This window comes from Seriola dumerili, unplaced genomic scaffold (genome assembly GCF_002260705.1).
Source record: "Seriola dumerili isolate Sdu_G_001 unplaced genomic scaffold, Sdu_1.0 BDQW01000242.1, whole genome shotgun sequence".
Taxonomy (NCBI): domain Eukaryota; kingdom Metazoa; phylum Chordata; class Actinopteri; order Carangiformes; family Carangidae; genus Seriola; species Seriola dumerili.
The window spans coordinates 3,367,356-3,386,381 of record NW_019174497.1 but is presented as its reverse complement, the minus strand read 5'-3'; the positions used below and the strand labels follow the sequence as shown (position 1 = coordinate 3,386,381).

Sequence of the window (19,026 nt, the reverse complement as noted above, 5' to 3'; positions counted from 1 at the left end):
CCAAAGAATTCTTCAGGGGCAGCTACACTCGATGCTACGCACAGCTCCAGTTTTATAGTCTTGTATTCCCAACAAATAATTCCACTGTACTACTGAACAAATGATTACCATCAGGATACAGGCAAACCTTTAACAATAAACAGGTCTAAACCTTTAAAATCTGAAGGAGGTCGTGGAGTACATAGTCTTTTCTTTTCACTTTTTGTTTACACTTTACCTTGTTCTTGCAGCAACTTTGTGCTGCCTATATAACAACTCATCAAGTATTTAATTCTGGGATGGTCAAAGGGTGACACTGTCTGTCTGACCTCAGTACTGCCACACTCTGATACTGTAGTTGCAGTTCACACCCATGAACACAAGATGGCACTGAGAGAATGCGAACTGTCTGTATTTCAGTGGATTAATTAATGATTTCTTTTATGATTTTTTTATATCTACCTTTAAATCTAGGCTTTGTTTAACATTGTATCTGGAAAATGAATAGTTTTTTTTTCTTTTTAAAAACTTGATTTTATTTATTTATTTTTGTTGATCACTTATTTGAAGTACATATATATATATATATGATTTTGCACTTGTTTCTATTGATGCCTTGTCAATTTGTCAAACTAATAATTTTATCTTTTTTGTGGTGTAGAAGTTCTTGTGAGTCCCCTTATTAGAATAGGAGCATTAAATGCCTGAACATACAAATTAATAGTGACTTTGCAGTGAAATCATTCATACTAAAAGATGAATCAAAATGTATACAAATGTGAAAACTCTTTGTTGTCAGTTTCACTGAAGTCATATTTTTCCTTATATTTAAATCCATCATATAATGTCAAAGTAGTGCTAATGAATATGAAACACTTTATTTAGCAGATGAATGTAATAGATCTTTAGAGCATACAGTTTTCAATATGACTAATGAATGTCAGATTTGAAAGACAGACAAGGTCAATACAACATGAAATAATGCAAAAAATTAATCCTGGCAGACCCCTGTGGGAACAATGGGGCCAGTTTCTTTTCTGCAGTTCATTCAAATCCTGGCAGAGCTACTGTAAGCGATATCCATTTGGTCTCTGGCATTAATATGTCTGTATGGTGCAGTTGTGGCCCTAAGTGAATAACCTCCTGAGAGATTTGTAATGCATCTCCCATCTGGATCTTTTCGAGAAGAACGAAAGGACCACTGTCCCTCTGTCCTTGCCCTGAGTGTGTGTGTGGGTGTGTCACTGTGTGTGTGCGTGTCTGTATGTATAAGTGTGTGTGTGTGTGTGTGTGTGTGTGTGTGCGCACGTGCACAGCAAGTGTGTCTTGGCACTATGTGCGTTTATTACTTTTCATTCTTGGCTGGGCACATGCTTTAATGACTCTTATTTTCCTGATGGCACTTTAGGAAATGACAACTTGTGGGCAATACAAAGCAATTACATTTCCTGTGTCTGGACCCAGAAAAAATCTAGTATTATTAATAATGAATAGAGGGTTGGAGGCCTTCTCACACAGCAGATGTGACGCTCTACCACTGCATGGAGAGCCATTGCCTGCCTTTGTTTTATTAACAATAGGCACCCATTAGTTACACACTGTGGACCTATGAACAAGCTATCTGAATTGGAGACAGATAAGAACCTTTTTGTCAAAGTATATCCACTTTGTATGAATCATAATTAAAACAAAACATGTTTTGGCATTAAGGAAATCTGTATCGAAGGGGAGGCAGATTGATATGACAAATATATTGGTGTTAATCTGGGGTACTCAGTAAGGAACTGTGCACCACACAAGATCTGGAATTTTCCCTATAATCATATCTGCTGGCCTTGACTTGTCAGCCTACTTCAACACACCACCAAAGCCAACAAAAGACTTTCCCTGCGATCCAGGGATTGGCTGGAGTTTGTTGAGGATGTGTGATCGCCTCTGAACAAGCCTTTACGAAAATGCTTCGATTCATGTCCATCTGGCAGGAAATTTTATTAGGACTCAGGAAAAATGTGACTGTATATTATCCCTTAAAAAAAATCATCACTAGCATAGCATGGCTGCTGATAAAACAGTTATGTTTCAAAAATGATAATTGCTTCCGTGGATGAAGAAGATGCAAGATGAATAAAAAAACATTCAAAGCACAAAGCATCTGTGCTCTTTAAAAAGGCAGTATAAAAAAGCAAGGCTGAGTCACACAGGCAGCCAAGCATTCCATTTTAATTCATTTTCATACCACCTGCCGAAAAGCAAAACTTTAACTTTACTGAATGACTTAACTAATTGAAGAAATGAAACTGTATGCTTACAGGAGGTCATTGCTCTGATCATAGAACAATCAAAGCATTTATGACACACTGGTAAATGTAAGGCTTTGAGACAGTTGGTATTTTCTCTATCGACCTCTATTCACAAGAGGACAGAGAAGACAGATGGTTTGAAAGAGGAATAAAGGAGGCCATCCACTTCAAACTGGAACAACCATTCCTGAACAGAAAATAGAGGGCTTACTCATCAGCTGCTCACAATGCCACCCAGACATCCCTTCCCAGGCAGTTTCACCCAAATTTACAGTTTTGTTCATTATACTCTAGACTCCCATGATTGCTGTATGACTTTGACAACTTCTGTGACCTTATGTAACATCAATGTGAACCTGCCAGAGAGTTTTAAATGCTTGGGGACTCTCCACCTGTCAGTAGAACAGATGAAGCTTCCTAGATGAGTGCCGGAACATCTTCAGGACTAAGAAACAACAAATCTAGATGCATTTGGCTTCGTACTTCTAAGACCACTTTATGTCTGCTGACTTTTTGTAGCAACCAGGAATTTAGCACTGTCGATTGCACTAAGGATGAATTAAGAATGATTGGGACTGCTTTTCCTCACTGTCACAACAACCCCCCGTTGTTCCACTCCCTCCCTTAATTCTCCCTTAATTTCAATGAACACATTTAATTGAGGTAAAACAAAAATGCTTGAGGTCAAAAACAAATTTAACACATTTAATTGAGGTATAAAAAAAAAAAAACGATTGAAGTCCAAAATTCAAAGAATATATTTAACTGAATTAAAAAATGCTTCAGGTCCAAAATTCATTAAAAACTGTCTCCCACCCCCTCAAAGTGTTTGAGGAACACATCATTTGATTCAGGCAAAAATCAATGACCCCACTATCTTCACATGACTCACCAAACCACCACTGAGAGATTACACATGAGATCCGGTCCTCTGCCTTCTTCTGGCTCCTCTGTGTCCCCATATTGCTGCAAATGAACCACACACAATTCTTACCTTTTGGTTTTTTGGAATGTTTGTTTTCCTTTTTCCTTTGAGATCTAGTGGGTAGATCCTGCTGACCCTGATTCCTGCTTGTACATGCACGCAAGCACACAACTTGCACGTTGTTGTCTCTCATGAGAGTAAGAAACTCGTGGCTGCTGTGCTTGTCAAGAAGCACATGTGGATGTGGGTATTCTTTGGGCAGGTGGGCTATGAACTGCTTTCCCCAGTCCAAAGGCACCCCAGTGTTGATCTGTCCACTCTTTGATATTCTTACAAGGGTGTTGTTTGGTGCCCCAAAACACCAGTCAGCCTGGATATGTTTGCCTTTGAATATACTCTCCTGCTGAGACATGATATCAGCGTTGTCGTTTCTCCCCTCTCGTTTGCATTGATTTCAAAGCAGGGTGATTCTGCTTCAACCTAAACTCTTGTAGACAGGAAGTGGTCCTGTCAACCTGTTTCATTGCAGTTCTCAATGTGTCCTGGATCCCGAGCTCAATAATGATATTGCTGCAAGAAGTGAACTACTTCAGGCTGGCCTGGGTTTCTCTTTGGTAATCATTGAAAACAATGGTGGCCATGCCTTTTTGTGTGAAAGGCCTTTTATTCCATTGACTTCTACAAAGTGAGCGACAAGAACTTATATCTCTGGTTTTCTCATAAGCTGGGCCTCATCTTGGGGAACACAGGACTTATTCCCAGCAATGCGCTATAGCCTTTTCGACTGCCGTCACTTGCCTCTGCAGAGTTGATTGTGGCATGTTCCAGGCCCTGGCCAAGAACCTTAACTTGGGTGTGTCTCCCTGTCTCCACTATCCCTCTGTACTCCTCAATGGCTCCCTTCATCCTCTCCTTGCTCCACTAGTTGTATTTTTTTCCTTGCTGTTTGTTTGTTCTTTCTCTTTGCTCGTCCTCTTGCTGTCTTCCTGCATCTCTCTTCCTGTCTCACTGTTGCCATTCCACTCTGCAAAAGATTAATCAGGATTAGTTAGGCACGGGCTAAGAAACTAAACTTAGTGTTAGGTTTGGCTTGGTTAGTGTATTAGGGTAACTTTCTAACTGGCAAGTCCTGCTAGCAAAACAGCTCCATGTGGAGGCTATTAAATTGAAAGAACTATTCAATTCTGAGCCATTCTGAAATTAATATTTTTAATATGAATGTGCACTGTGGACATTTTCTTTTCTTGGCAATAGGCGTGGTTGCAATCAATACCAGTGGATTTATTTTTGAATCCATCAAGGTTATTCTCGTCTCGGGCCACAAGGGGGCTTCATCGTCCCTCTTTCTCTCTTTCCTCTCTCACTCCTCGACAGGTTTCTCTGCTCTCCCCTCCTCTCTCCACTCCTCCTTCAGCGGCCGCAGCTCTCATTCACGCTGCTGTAGGAGCGTCTGTGGAGCTGGTGAGGCAGCGGCAGCTTCGCTTTGTGCATCCTCTGTTGCCCACCTGTGCCGCGGATGGTGCTGATGGAGCAGACCTTGCGTTACATGGAATAATTTGCACACTGTTACATTTTTCTTCTCTCCGGATTTGCTTTTTGCATCACTGGGCATCTAAAGTTGTGATGATGCCCCCGCTCAACATTTGGGATTGGTAATAGCCTTCTGCGCGAGGGTGATAACATCATTCGCATGTGATTGAACAATACTGTATCTCGGAAGTGGACAAAACATGGACTAATTTTTTTTTTATACATTCACCATGGGATTATTACAGCTATTTCTGGTTCTCAGCATATTTTGCGCCTCCTCAGGTAGGACACAGGGCTGTCACTGATTATACAGTAACCATCTCTTGCAACATGTAGCTTATAAGATGAGGTACACAATTACATGATGTGTTGTTTTGGACAATTTGCCACTAAGGCTTGTCAAAGATAATCACACCTACCTGATTAATCAGCTTGTACATTGTACACAGTACACTAACCTCCCATGTCTTCCCCCTGACGCCAGCAGTTTTTTTTTATTTTTTATACCATCACAGGTAACCTTGCCTACTGTTAAAACAATGACAATAATGTTTCTGTGTTTTGCAAATTAGTTGTAGGTTTTGGGGTTGACCCTGCCCTGCGCATCAGCGTGTTTGATGAACTAACACTTGGAGAAGGCTTTGATGGAGTTACTCAGGTCCAGGGCTTCCACAGCGAGTCTAGAGCTTTCCACTTCCAAGGTACAGTAACACACACTCCTTGTGTTTTTGTTCATGAATGGGAGATAAAATGTCTCCGGATGAGTTGCTCTATATGTGAAGCAATGTTGACCAAACTGCTTCTAATGACAACTGACTGTCACGAACATTGCTGTGCTTTTTATATTTTGTTTTAACAACTTGCAAGACTAACAGGGTGCAGTGCTGTAATCCATGGATCTGCTCTCCTAGTGAGATGCCCAGTACAGAGCTTTTTCTGAAAATGTCAGATCTGATAATACTGTAGCCTGTATGCCTGTATATGTTTCTTACTGTCCATAGCACAACTGTGTGAGAGACTGTTGGGGGCAACGCACAGTGGATTTTCAGTTCTCCATAACAGGACTGAGCTCGGGGGGCCCTCAGACTGCCACCTGCCTGAACAATAGGCAATGTTAGGTCCTCTTGAAAAAGTGGGGTGAGCAGGGCGAGCAGAGGGGGAGAGATGGGTGAATCATTCAAAGAATCTGAGCATAATCAGATTAGGCAGGGACAAAACCTTGCGTTCACGGAGATGTATGATGTGAGTCTGGAGGGTGAATGGGTCCCCTGCTAGAATATACCCCATGGTGATCCTCTGGAGTGTGTAACCAGTTTGAGCATTTTTCCCTACCCAAAATATGAATGGGTAGAAAAGTGAGTCAGATGTTCTTGTTGTCAGTTGTAAGGCAGTGATTAGGCTAAATATGTTATCTATGGCATTTAGCTAATGGCACTGTGCAAAATGGAGTTGTCAAATCTGCGGCCGTGCTTGACTTCTATACGCTCTGTTTTGCCAGTGTTACATCTTTGTCATTTGATGTCAGACACTTATTACAGTCCAAATGAGACTGTTAACAGTCCCATCACAGGGATGGAGATGTCTATCATAACCCAGCCAAAAGTAGCAACAGAGGAAATTGCTTTTGGCTTCCAGATCAGTGGCAATACCAAAGACGTAGCATCATTCAGATCTTCACAAGGAGGATCTCAACATGGATCACATAATATACCAAAGTGACAATGTTGTTTTGGAACAGAGAAACGCCGCAATAATTTGTCGACATTTCCCTGCTTTCCCTCCTCCTTGCTGATATCTTCTAATCTCCCTGCACAGCCGCTGAGACAGCAGCACTTCTGCATGGAGCAGCAACTCCAGCATCTCTGTGAATGCAGGCCATTTGATGTCCTCTGTGTAGACAACACTCAGAAGTGCTTTACCCAGGCAGGTAGTGAGAGGGAGGGAGGGAGGGAGGGAGAGAGACCACAAGGAAGAGTTGGAGGAAGGGAGAGAGAGAGAGAGAATGGGAGCAACAAAGACAGTTATAGAAAGAAGCTCCCACAGCTTTTATCATGAAATGAAAAACATGACGGTTCGGCGACTGGCACCTCTCCGTCATTACTCCCTGTTATTTCTCTGCATTACCTTTGCTAAGTACATTCAGTTACCCAGGCGGAGCAGGCGGCATGTTATTTATGGCAGTGCTCGCCTCCATCCTTCATTTGGGATGTCTATGTTAAGTCAATGATGTTGGTTGAGGGGGAGGCAGGGAGAGGCGTACCGGCAAAGCAGACCTGGGCCTCTGCTTGTTTGTGATCAGAAATAGACGGGGAGAGGCACATACAGTACTGTGGAGATGCACAGAGAGTGAGGGAGAGAAGCTGAGATAGGAAGAAAATGAGAAAGAGAGGAAGGAGGAGAAAGAAATAGGGAGCAGAGCTGTCTGCCAGCTGTTTGATAGACTGCGCTGATTCCACATGTGTGGATGCTTGGCTGGCTGGGACCAGCAGACAGGCCCACGGTGACATTCCGACGCTCATTAGATAGCAGGCAGAACATATCCATGGCTGTCCCCTCCACTGCCTGCCTGCCTGCCCGCCCGCCCGAAGGGATGGTTGTTATCGCTGGGTGCTGGGTGGAGGCAGGAGGAGGGGTAGCTGCTGAGAGCTCAAAGAGAAGGAGCAGGAGGAGAGTGTAATTCACATTATAGGAATGTGTATATGTGCATGTGCGTGGATAAGCAATTGTGATGTGCACATTGCTATTCGCTATATCTGCCAAAACATGTTGTTTTTGTGTCTGAGAAAGAGAAGAGCAGGAAGCAGGGGAGGGATTGCTGTTTAGCGCACCCCTGCTGATGCTTTTGAAGGTAGCTGTCAATGCTACATTGCATGGCATTAGGAGAGGTGGACCTCAGGCACAGGCATAATGGAGAGGGAGAAAAGCCTCGGGGCTACGCTCCTCTTATGTCCTGATGGCAGGTGATGCTCAGCCACGCCACAGAATCATCACATCATTAGCACTTCCCCCACACTTTTTAATATCGAGACATTTAGATATCTATCTGTCTCTGCTGTATAAACAAGCACAGGGGCCACACCCAGAAGCACTCCCTTCCCCCAACACACATGCACCCACACTCTCTCCCTCTCTGGCTACAAGCGTAAGGACCAAACTCATTCGAAGTGCAAACAACACAATTGATAGAAGCATCCTTTCAACTGCAGCGCCAGACTCCCCTGTAATTGTATCTCTGTGTGTATGTGAGTGTGTATGTGTGAATCCAGTCTGTCTCAGAGGCATGTTCTTGCTCAGGCTGTTTGAACACTGCCAGTAAGGTGTTTCTCTGTATGTTGTGGTGATTATGTCCCAGACTGCAGCGACACTTAAGTGTAACAGGATGGAAGAGACTCATTTATAATACAGCAAAGCCTTGTGTGTGTCTTCTTGTGTAAGTGTGTGGAGGGGGAAAAAAGGAAGACAGACTACGTGTGAATGTTAGTTATCCTGCAGTAATGTCTGTGTAGACAGAAGAGTTTGTATAGGAATGGCCGTTGTGTGTTTCCAGTTACTTGTAGCTATAATACACAGGAGTACTGCGCTATACTGTACAAGGATGTAATGCAATGGGTGGGAGGGCAGCTTAGTCTTTCAACAGTAGAGCCCAGATTCAAGCTGCTGTATCGGTGAGCACCTTCTGCACTCTCTGCTGAATTGTATAGAGCAGGTTCAGAGGGTGCCATTCTGTAGCCAACCCCACACTTAAAGGAAGGACAAGAAAGCAAAATGGAAATTTACCAGGGATCAATAAGGTAATTAACACTGACAATAGAGGTTAGTGTAACACTCATTCTAAACTTCTATGCCTTCTTTATGCTGTAAGGTGCTGTGGATAATAGCCATGAGCAAAAATTATATTTTGCGGTTTGTTTCATTGCAGTTCCTATTGCATAATGCAGTGCAAATCTCCCATAATAGACAGAATCATTCATACTAAAAAGAGTAGAGAGAAATTCTACCAATGAGGAAAAAATGGAAAAAAAAAATTGTTTTTTTTTAAGTAGCACAGAAATTTAGCCCTTCACCCTGACCATAAACTATTGAAAAGACTTAAAAGAGTACTTTAATGATTAAGTTTTACACCTCCATAAAATTAGGCGATTTGTGAGAGAGAAATGAATGTTGAAAATCGATGCAGCAAAGACTGCTGTATCCTGGCCTTTAGTGCTTAGGATCCAAAAAAAGCTGGGTCTGCTTCCCATAATGCTACCTGCCTGGAGAAGCCCACTGCTTTCAATTTCCTAACCACCAGTTTGTCACAAAGGTTTTCTCTAGACTTCTCCCTCCCTGTGTCGTGTTCTACATAATGTGTAAATTGACCTGAAATTGGTCCAGATTAACCATTTTTGTAGTTAGATATGAGCAATGTCAAAAAATTCAAATTAAAGGTGCACAAAACTATTTTTCCTTCAGTTCAACGTGGTTTGGGAGTTCATATTTTATACCCTGATGTTGAAGAGCTTAAAGGATAGGCTCACATTTTATCATTTGAAAACAATACTGTAAGGGGCAAATGTATGTTAAAAGCATCATTGGTTTGTCCTTTCCATACCGGCTACAAAGAGCTTCCACTTCCTTCCTAGAGTGATTTCAAGGTAATAGATAGGAAACAAAATCCACAGCCCTCCATGTGTGTAAAAATGCACTCCAAAGTTTATCACAAGCTAATATGGGGCTTTTGCAGTCTGAGTCAGACAAATCAGTTGGGCTTTATTCCAAACTTTTTAGTCTTAATGCATCTACATACGGTGTTTTATTTGCTGAACCGCAGCAGCAGGATAGTAAGACAAAGTGGGAATTTGGTACTAATAAGATTGTAATTTTCAAAAATACCAGACTGATTTGTCCAACTCAAACTGCAGAAGTCTCACATTAGTTTAGAACAGTAAACTAATGTTCTGTTTGCACAGAACAAGCACTGCAGATTTTGTCCCCCATCACTTGCATTAAAATTGCATTATTACAGTGACCGACAAGTTTTTCAATGTACATAAAGGCATGTGTGTGCTGTATTAGGATATACTTGAAAAAAATGGAACCAGACCAGGAGGCTATAATGTGTGCAAATTGCCTAGAATCTTTTCCTTGGCAATATACAACAATCTGCCTCATTCAGTCTTGTTTCTAAAAACCTAATTCCAGAAAATGTCTGTCAATTTATATGTTGAAATAATTGTACAGTGTGACACATCCTTTCAGTTGTTATGCCTCCGTGCCGGTGACAGCCATGGCCTGAGGCATCGGTGGTCTATCCGTCTGTCCCATTCTAATGAACACGATATCTTAGTAGCACCTCAAATTTGAACTCAGGGATGAACTGATTAGATTTTGGTGGTCAGCGGTCAAAGGTCACGGTCACTGTGATCTCACTAAACACATTTTTGGCCTCTTGAAAGTGATATTTCGAGACCATCTTGAAAGAATCTCTTCAGTTTTGGCACAAACATTCACTTGGACTCAAAGATGTACCGATCAGATTGTGGTGGGCAAAAGTCAAGGTCATGGTGACCTCACGTTCTTGTGAATGCGATGTATCAGGAACCCAAGGGAATTTGATCTGGCACAAACATTCACCTCGTCTCGGTTGAATTGATACCAAACAGAATACCCTAATTCATACCCTAATTATGACACAATTTAACATAAATGTTGTGTGATGAGGTGATGACCTTTTATGTCCAGATGGTCAAGGTCAAGTTCACTGTGACATCATAATGTGACCATATTTCCTGCAACTTGGCTGGTTGGCGGAGGGATACAACCGCAAGATGATAATTCTAGTTTTAGAAGAGTAAGACTTTTAGGACTCAATGACAGACAGAATAACTCGAAGGAATGCGTCTGTGTGGGCTTGTTATGACATCACTTTTTTGTGTTTTAACAACCTGAACAAGGATGAAATGTCAGATCAAGACAAGGCAGGTGACATTTACCCGAATTAATTAGCACTAGGTAATCCAGTTCACCTTGATTTTATATCTAAATATAAGATTATCCCACTTCTGCTGCATTCTGTCGCATTGCCCAAAAGTTCCCCTTCCTTTTCCAAACTGTTGACTGACATTATCCCCAGCCCCATGTGGTCAACGTCTGTTTTGCTTGCTGCCTTCTGAGGCGAGGCTGATCCCACGTTCCACACAGGAGCACCGGTGACCATGGAGAGAGAGAGATATTTCTGTCCCCCTGGGGCAGTTATACAGTTGGGCGGCTGGAAGGCTGTCATTAGCTCTGTGTATGTGTGAATGTCAGACAGGCGGTCACTGAGGAGGAGATCTGAGAATTGGGGGAGAAATTGCTGGCCAAAGCAGTCCTGGAGGTGCCCTTGGCTCAGTTTAGTATTTGTTCCAGGAGAGTGGAGACACAGTGGGGGGAGATGGGGCGCCGAATGCAGATTGACTGAGCGCGGCGGAATATTCAGGAGCTGTAAAGACCAGCTTTTGGGGGTCGGTCTGTGTGTCAGTGTGTGTGTGTGTGTGTGTGTGTGTGAGCGTATGTGTATGCATACATCTTTGTGGTAGCCCATGTCTATGCATATCTCTGCAGCCGTCTCCCTCTTTATATTGACTCAGTGTTTGGAGCTGTGGGCTGGCCAAAATGTCTGTTATAGAGTCTGTGTATGTTTGTACGTGCAGTCATCCACACCTTTTTGTGTATGTGAATATATTCACAAACTCATGTGTGTGTGTGTGTGTGTGTGTGTGTGTGTGTGTGTGTGTGTGTGTGTATTGACTGTAATGAAAGGTTTTGAGTTTGCTGCCAGTGGAGAGTTTATCATTACTCTAATCCCCCTTGAGAGATATTCTCTTGCCTGTCCCTCCCACATGTGTTCCTCTCTGCTCAGGCCAGCAGATAAAATGTGTTTTTTGAAATATGTGCTGTCATTTTTTAAAATAGAAAACATTGTGCAACAAGAAAATTGTATATTTTTACTTGGTATATTGTAATATTGTGTTCCTTCCTCTGCTGATTGGATCACAGTGTTTATTCTGACCTCTCTTGGCTCTTTGTGTTTACTGTATCTCATGGCTTGCTCGCTCTTCACTGGTGGAAAGATAGCTTTACTTATTTGCAAAATGTTGTTGAAGAGTTTTTGCAAAGACGTAGGAGGTGTTATTTTGTTCTGGCAAGTCACTAGAGACCAAAGAAAGTCCTGATTATTCACATACAAAAGTAGCTATGATCTTCCCATCTAGTATCAGTAATACTGTTTTTAGTCACAGTTTCCTCTGGGAAATTATTAAATTAGAAGCCAAACATGTAATGAGCAGAAAAATATACTTCAGTCTGTTCCTTCTGCTTCAAAATGGGGGAAATTATCTCTTTCTAGTACAAAAACTTCCATTCTGTAAATACAGGCAGAAGTGAAAGCGGTGTGTGAGAAAAGGATTGTGTCAAAGCTGGGTGTATCTGGACTCTCAAGCTTTGCTGCAGGGCACCTGCTCTAAATGCTAAATGTGTGAGCAAGTGACTGGTGCAGCACTGCCTATACACCTCCATGAGAACGCAGTGATGGGCGAGTGTGTGTGTGTGTGTGTGGGGGGGGGGGGATTACAGCAGTGTTTGTACTAAGGGTCAGACAAAATAAGACCACATTAGACAGTTTAAGATTAGAAGTGAAGCTGTGGGATGGAAATCGTGGCCGGAGTGTAACCATTAAAGCACAATGTATCCAGAAGATAAGATTAGGCTGTAGCCCAAAGCTGTGCTTCCTAGGCATGCTGTTGAGCCTGAGGCTTTTGAAGAGCTTTAGTCAGCTGATAAAACTTTGTATGTCTCAAAAACACACTTTTCTCACAATCAGCCGGTGCTCATATCCTGTAAACAACTTGGATAGACGACAAGAGCCGTGTTATTGGGCTGAAAAATGTGCAGTTTAGAATTTTATGCTAAGTCATCATTTCCAAGCTATTTTGTGTCAGTGTCTCACATCAGAGTGGTCGTTAGGAGCAGGTGGTGGCTGCCCCATCCAGGCGCCTGCCAATAGATAATCGACCAAAGGCCCTCTCAGCAGGGCCACATTGATTTGGCAGGGAGGAAAACTGGCCTCCTCCTTACAGCACAAACTAGTCTACTGCTCTTTCATGTATGTTTTAGGAACGCAGAGATGTTACTGCTATAGCTGTCTCAATCTTGGTTTGAGTGGCTGTTAAAGAGTGTGAAGATCATCACGTCTTTCATACAGGCAACCGATCTCATCACTCCATCCAAACGAGAAGATGCCTCTGCCCTCCAATCCCCCACAGTCCCATTTGAAGCAGCCCCTTCCCCTCAGAGCATAAAGACTGGTGATGAGAGTCATCCACTCATAGATCAAAGGCTCATGGCTGCCAGGCTGTGGAGCAGCCCAGTGGTAGTGGTTCCTCAATCCTCCACCATCCCCCCCGCCTCATCAACCTTCTCTCAGTGTGGACCCCGCCCTGACACCTGCTCCCACTGCGCTCATTTTGTCCATGATTGAAATGTCAGCGTAGTCTCTGTTCAACACATGGCATGGCAATAGACTGACCAGCGCTTATTTTCATAGAAATCATAAATCCTGTGGAAAATGAAAAACGGCACAAGTTTTGTCTAAAAATAAATGAATAAATATGTATACATCAAACTTACTCAAGAACTCTAGCTTTAATTGCACTTCAGTAATTTTGATCTAAAACTAAAATTTCCTGTAGTTTCTGAGGTTACTGTCGACAGTGGTCATTTGGATTTGGTTATTAAGGGGGATCTGTTGATGACAGCAGATTACTGCAAGGCAGAGCTCCTGTTGCAGTCATTGGACCATCTGTCCCATCTCAGCCAATGACACTGGAATGATACTGCACTGCCAATGCAAAATGCATGAGACCGTGCCCTGTGCCTCTCTTCTGGTGAGCAACAAATCGAGTGAGCAATTTTGTTTAGACAGAAATGACTCAAAATATGTCCCTGATGGGCTTAAAAGCCTACACCAGGAGGAGGCTAATGCTAGCGTGTAAGTGCTCGCTGAAAGTTTAAGAAGAGAAGTATGAACAGGTCTCTGTTTTCAGCGTGATGTCATTGTGTCATATATAAGGATGAGTTCATCAGTCTTCGTCATGGTGTTGCCTGCTGTTTCATGTTGCATTGTGTTAATTGGCTTCTTCCACCAGCTGGAAGTAATGTTAATACACTGTGGAAAAGCCACCACGCTAGCTTCCTGGAGCGCTTAAATGTGCCAGGGCATCTTGCATGCATCCCATAGCTGGAAGTGAACTCTTTGATGTGATTGCTTCTGAGAAACGTCATCATTTATTGATGCTTCCATTAAAGTAGCATAGATGTCTGTGTAGAGTTGGAGAGGAGGAAGGGGGCACACCGGTGGGAACAGGAGCTTACGAACTAACTACACAGAAAATGCCCCTCCCATCCACACCAGCACCATTAGCCTCTCACTTCTTCTCCCCAAATACACAGGTTCATATCTCTAGTCCTGCGCTAAGCCAAGAAGAAATTGGTTGATCCATTGATGTGATAGTTTTGTTTTAGGGTGAATGACCTGACCTTATCTTGAAAGCACCGAATCTTCAAAATAGCTGCTGGCTAGTTTCCTAATGCCTTAATCTGACAGACCACCCCATCATCATCTTGAGGGGACAGAAACGTTTATCACAAGACATTTTACATCAACATAAACACAGCACTAAACATAAAATTTTTGTTTGACTTGCACCTGCCTAAGGTGTGAGTGAAATGGCAACACAGCTGTAAGCACTGTGAAATATGTTGGTATAGAGCCATGAAACATTTTTACAGGAAATATGAAACATTTTCTTTAAATTATTTTCATGCCAGTAAGTGTGTTTAGTGGGTTTAGTGTTGATTTTACATTTATGAATTCAAATTCGTCCAGAGAGTGAATACATGAAATATTTACAGCATATGCCCTGTGAAATCCCATCCGAATGTTCTGTAGTTTTGTACAGCAAATTTTCCTGTTTAATGACTTGTATCCCTAAAATATCAGTTGTGCATTTCATTTCAGCTACAGCATATTTTAACATCACTCAGTTAAATTGTAGTATATAATTAAGATTATTATAGCTTCCCTCATCTCGTCAGTGTTTACATTTCCAGACATCTATTGCTTAAATAAAGCAAGACCGCTGGTACACATTTACTAAAACAAGGAAATGATTAAGGTTGACGAAAAAAGATCTAGATTTTGATAAAGAAATTTTTTTTTTTTAACGTATCCACATAAATGTGTAATGTGTTTAAATATTGCTTTCACATGCAACTACAACTGCTTTTCAGCGGTGGCATCAATATATTCAGCAAAAGTCTTTGTAAGATGAATGAAATGTAAATATTAAAGACACATTGTTAGTTCTATTTTTTTTTTTTATAACACACAGTTTAAAGGCAATCTCCACGAGAAAGGTGGCTTTTAATGCTGAAAATGATGATGCCATGTTTATGTGTTCATTCAGGGTCCTCCAGGGAAGTGAAGGCTCCTTTTGAGGTCTCCGAGCAAATGGTGCAGAAGCTGAGAGGCAAGAATGAGTTTACTGTGCTGGTGACCCTTAAACAGGATCATCTCAACTCGGGGGTCATCCTCTCCATCCATCAGTCTGAACACAGGTATGATCAGTTCACTCTATAATATATTTAAAATATGTTTTATAATAGCTACACAAAGCTACACAACAGAAATGCATACAGATAAAAAAAAAATCAATGTTATATAGAATATGTGAAAGTACATTTTAAAACAAGTTTTTGGAAACATATATTGTAAAGTTAATTTGAGATGCATATTTTAGCAGTGTCATATGGAGTGCAGTAAAGCTGCTAAACCATAATTGAAGTTGTTTTACTTTTAATTTAGTACTGCTGCCTATTTTGTCATATCAGCAGTCTGTGATATGTTGATTGAAACCAGAATATTTGTATTTGATGAGCATTTTGGATGCTTTACACGCGAGCAAACAAAGCAAATCACCCTGTATGCCAATGTATTATTCACAGTCCATCAACGATCCAAACATTGAGTCTGTAATCGTGGATCGAAAACTAATGACACACTATCTGCAGTTAGCATGCTAATGTTTTCCATTAGTTTGTGGTAGCTGAGCCGTTGGATGATCAGAACAGCAATCTGAATTCCACATAATGCGTTGATTGAACAGTTTGTACATTAAAGTCAGTCCTGAGAAGAGAGCTCACAGGGTTGTTAATGGCTTTCCCCGCTGCTGATTAGCTTTCCCAGCCATTCAAATGCAACTAAGCAGCGCTGCATGGTTTCATTCGGAGACATGGCGAGGACTAATTCGGCGTCAGAAGTGTTAGGAGGTGCATTTATGGAGCCGGGATGAATGTGCATGCATGGCTGGGGGAGAGTAAATCTATTAGATGTGGTTTGCAGATAAGTCAGTTCCATTGCCTTGCTAGCACGAGTGTGTATTTTTCTTTTGAATATTTTTTCCAGCAAATGACTCGAGTTTAAATAAGTATGTCTTTAAAGGCAGAGGTGATGAGTGTGTATCAGCAGCTCTTTCCATTAGTGTCACTATGCTGGTTGAATCTCAGTGGTGTGGAGAAGAGGATTCTCCTAGAATACTAATACTCCAATGTAAAGAGCTGAACCTCTACATGTGGACCATTGTGGTGTGTTGCTGATGCTGCACTTAAAAGCCATATAGTGCCATTATGCTTGACTACCGATGTGATTAAATTCTAAATGGTGTTGCAAACCTGAGGAGATGTGAGTGCACTGCTTGGAAATGAGTGACGCGTTTACCTCTCAGCACTGTGCCGAGAGGAGCCCCGAGTTCAGACACTTTGGTGATGCATGCAGGTTTTTGTGCGAAGAGAAATTTTCCAGGATTCACTTCTAGTAATGAGACTTTAATGCAACAAGACATACTATACAATGCAGGGAATTCAAATTCTCAGAGAACCTGTCACTGTGTGGCTGTTACTAGAAGCAGGTTTTGCTGCTACTTTTATTCTGCAGGTTCCTGGAGCTGGAGAGCAGCGGCCAGCGCAGCGAGGTGCGTCTTCACTACCGTACCAAAGGCCAACAGGCCCACACCGAGGTGTTCCCTTACAGCCTGGCTGATGACCAGTGGCACAAGGTCTCTGTGGCCGTCAGTGCCTCTCATGTCATACTACATGTTGACTGCAACAGGTAAGATTCTGGGAATTTGCTGCATAAGTACTAAAAGTGAAAATGAAGTTGAAGAGGAACACAACCAATTTTACACATCAAAGTCTGTTTTACAGGTCTTGAGGAGAAATTCTGCATATGTGAAAGAAGTTTAATAAAGCCTTTTGGGGCTCCAAGTGGAGCTGTGTGAGTTCTGATAATCTGCCTCAAGTGATGTCACTTGAGTCAGTGTCCTCTGGGGCTGAAGACTACAAGTTTGAAAACGGAAAAAAAAAAATGTGGGAGTGTGGAGTACGGGAGAAATGAGGTTACCAGACATCTGTGGCTGCCCCTCATCTCTGTTTGAGGCTAACGGCTCCAGGCTACTATATGTGCTATTAGCATAACATACCTGAATCTCTGACCAAACTGTCAGTGGACACGATGCATTCTGGGTAATGTAGGTGCCAGGTTTTGATAAGGAAGAAGAATGTGTGGAATAAAAGAGAGTATATCTCTTGTTCTGCTCCGCTGTATATGCTGCAGTTTGGGAAAATAGCGGCTCTCCAGTTTCATATCTGATTAAAACTGAGAAAAGAGATATGATTTACTCCTGTGTTTCAAAAAATAACTGTTAATCAGGGACGCACCATTCCAATACATCAGATTGGTATCAGCCATGACATGACTGATCCACATTAAATTCAGTTTCAGTCAATATTATAAAATTCACTGTCTCCACTATCAGTTACATTAATTTAGTCATGGCAACCCTCCAACTCTGTGTGACAGCAATGCCTCCCCTTATGTTACCTTACATAAAAATGATTCCAATCTCACACATTTTAAATTTGGGCAAAAGAGAGCATTAGTATTGGATCGGTGCTCTTTACAGGCGGATGCACTGAGTTGAGGTACTGAAATCATCATCGCAAGAGAAACAATTGGATCGATGCATTCCTAGTTTAACTTGTCAAATGCAGTTGTCATATAACTTCTCTTTTCATGATACTATCCTTAGTCAACAAGTCAATCAAGTTGTAAATGGAAAAGAAACACTTTTACAGCTTTATATGAGAACTTGAATGCAACAGTACCGCTGTTTTGCTTGACCACAAAACACACCTTTCACAGTTAACCACAGAGAACAAAAATGTGAAATTATTTCTGGCAACTTTCAATTTTTTGTCAGTGTTTTCTGGTGGGAAGCTCTTTAGGGATCACAGCCTCGTCTCTTAGACCACACTCAGACGGGCAGTCTATCAGAATGGGTCAACAACACGCGTCAGCCGACCCTCTTTCACTACCCTCCTCTCAGTCAGAGTTTAATGAGGGTTGGAGGCTCTCCGCCTTTGGTGAACTGGCCTTTCCTTCAGAGATGGAAAAATAATTTCATGATATCACAGCTGAAACATCATCTAACTAACTCCTCAAGAGCAGAGAGCCAGAGAGAGAGAGAGAGAGAGAGAGAGAGAGAGAAAAGAGGCGAGAAACAACATGTGAGCACATGTGGGCAAGCGAGAGAACATTTGTGTGGACTGAAAAACGAAACTTAATTTGGTAATTACTCTGTGTAATTTAGTGTATTGCTGTTGTTTAGCAGTTAAGTGCACGGAACGACACTGCAGACTGCGGTCTCTGCTGACGGCAACATGGGTCAGTACACCCGCGTTATACATGCATCTGCTCTGCTGTATGACAGGGGTGTTACTGTTCATGTGTTAGGATTCCTTCCTTGGCACGATAAAAGAGGCAGACGGTGACACCATGTGTATCGCAGAGAGCATGTGGCTATCCATACCCTCCTCAGAGAAAGAGTTAACAGGAGGATTTAACAGGGCAAGTCCTGCAGTGTGAGGGAGGGGAGGGGGGGGGACGGGGGGGGTGGGGGGGGGGGGGGGGGGGGGGGGGGGGGGGGGGGGGTCATCTGAAATTGAGATTAAAAAAGTGAATATGACTTGCATGGATTCCTATAACTACTCTTTGCGTTTGTTGCAGGATCTATGAGCGGGTTGTGGAAGCGCCCTACATGGACATACCTGAGGATGCTTCCTTCTGGCTAGGACAGAGAAATGCTGCTCATGGCTTCTTCAAGGTTAGCATGGCCGTACAAACTGTGATCTGTGATATTACTGAGCAGCAAATGAATC

General features: G+C 42.3%; 1 protein-coding gene across 1 annotated transcript in view; it reads left to right on the top strand.

Annotated features, from left to right (window-relative positions):
- The first annotated feature begins 4,652 nt into the window (after positions 1-4,652).
- nell2 (neural EGFL like 2) overlaps positions 4,653-19,026 on the top strand; it is an 82,128-nt gene continuing 67,754 nt past the window's right edge. The window contains exons 1-5 of the mRNA XM_022755997.1: positions 4,653-5,016; positions 5,307-5,435; positions 15,219-15,369; positions 16,745-16,918; positions 18,875-18,971. Of these exons, the coding sequence (XP_022611718.1) occupies positions 4,965-5,016; positions 5,307-5,435; positions 15,219-15,369; positions 16,745-16,918; positions 18,875-18,971 (603 nt within the window). The 5' untranslated portion in view covers positions 4,653-4,964. The remainder of the gene's footprint in view (positions 5,017-5,306; positions 5,436-15,218; positions 15,370-16,744; positions 16,919-18,874; positions 18,972-19,026) is intronic.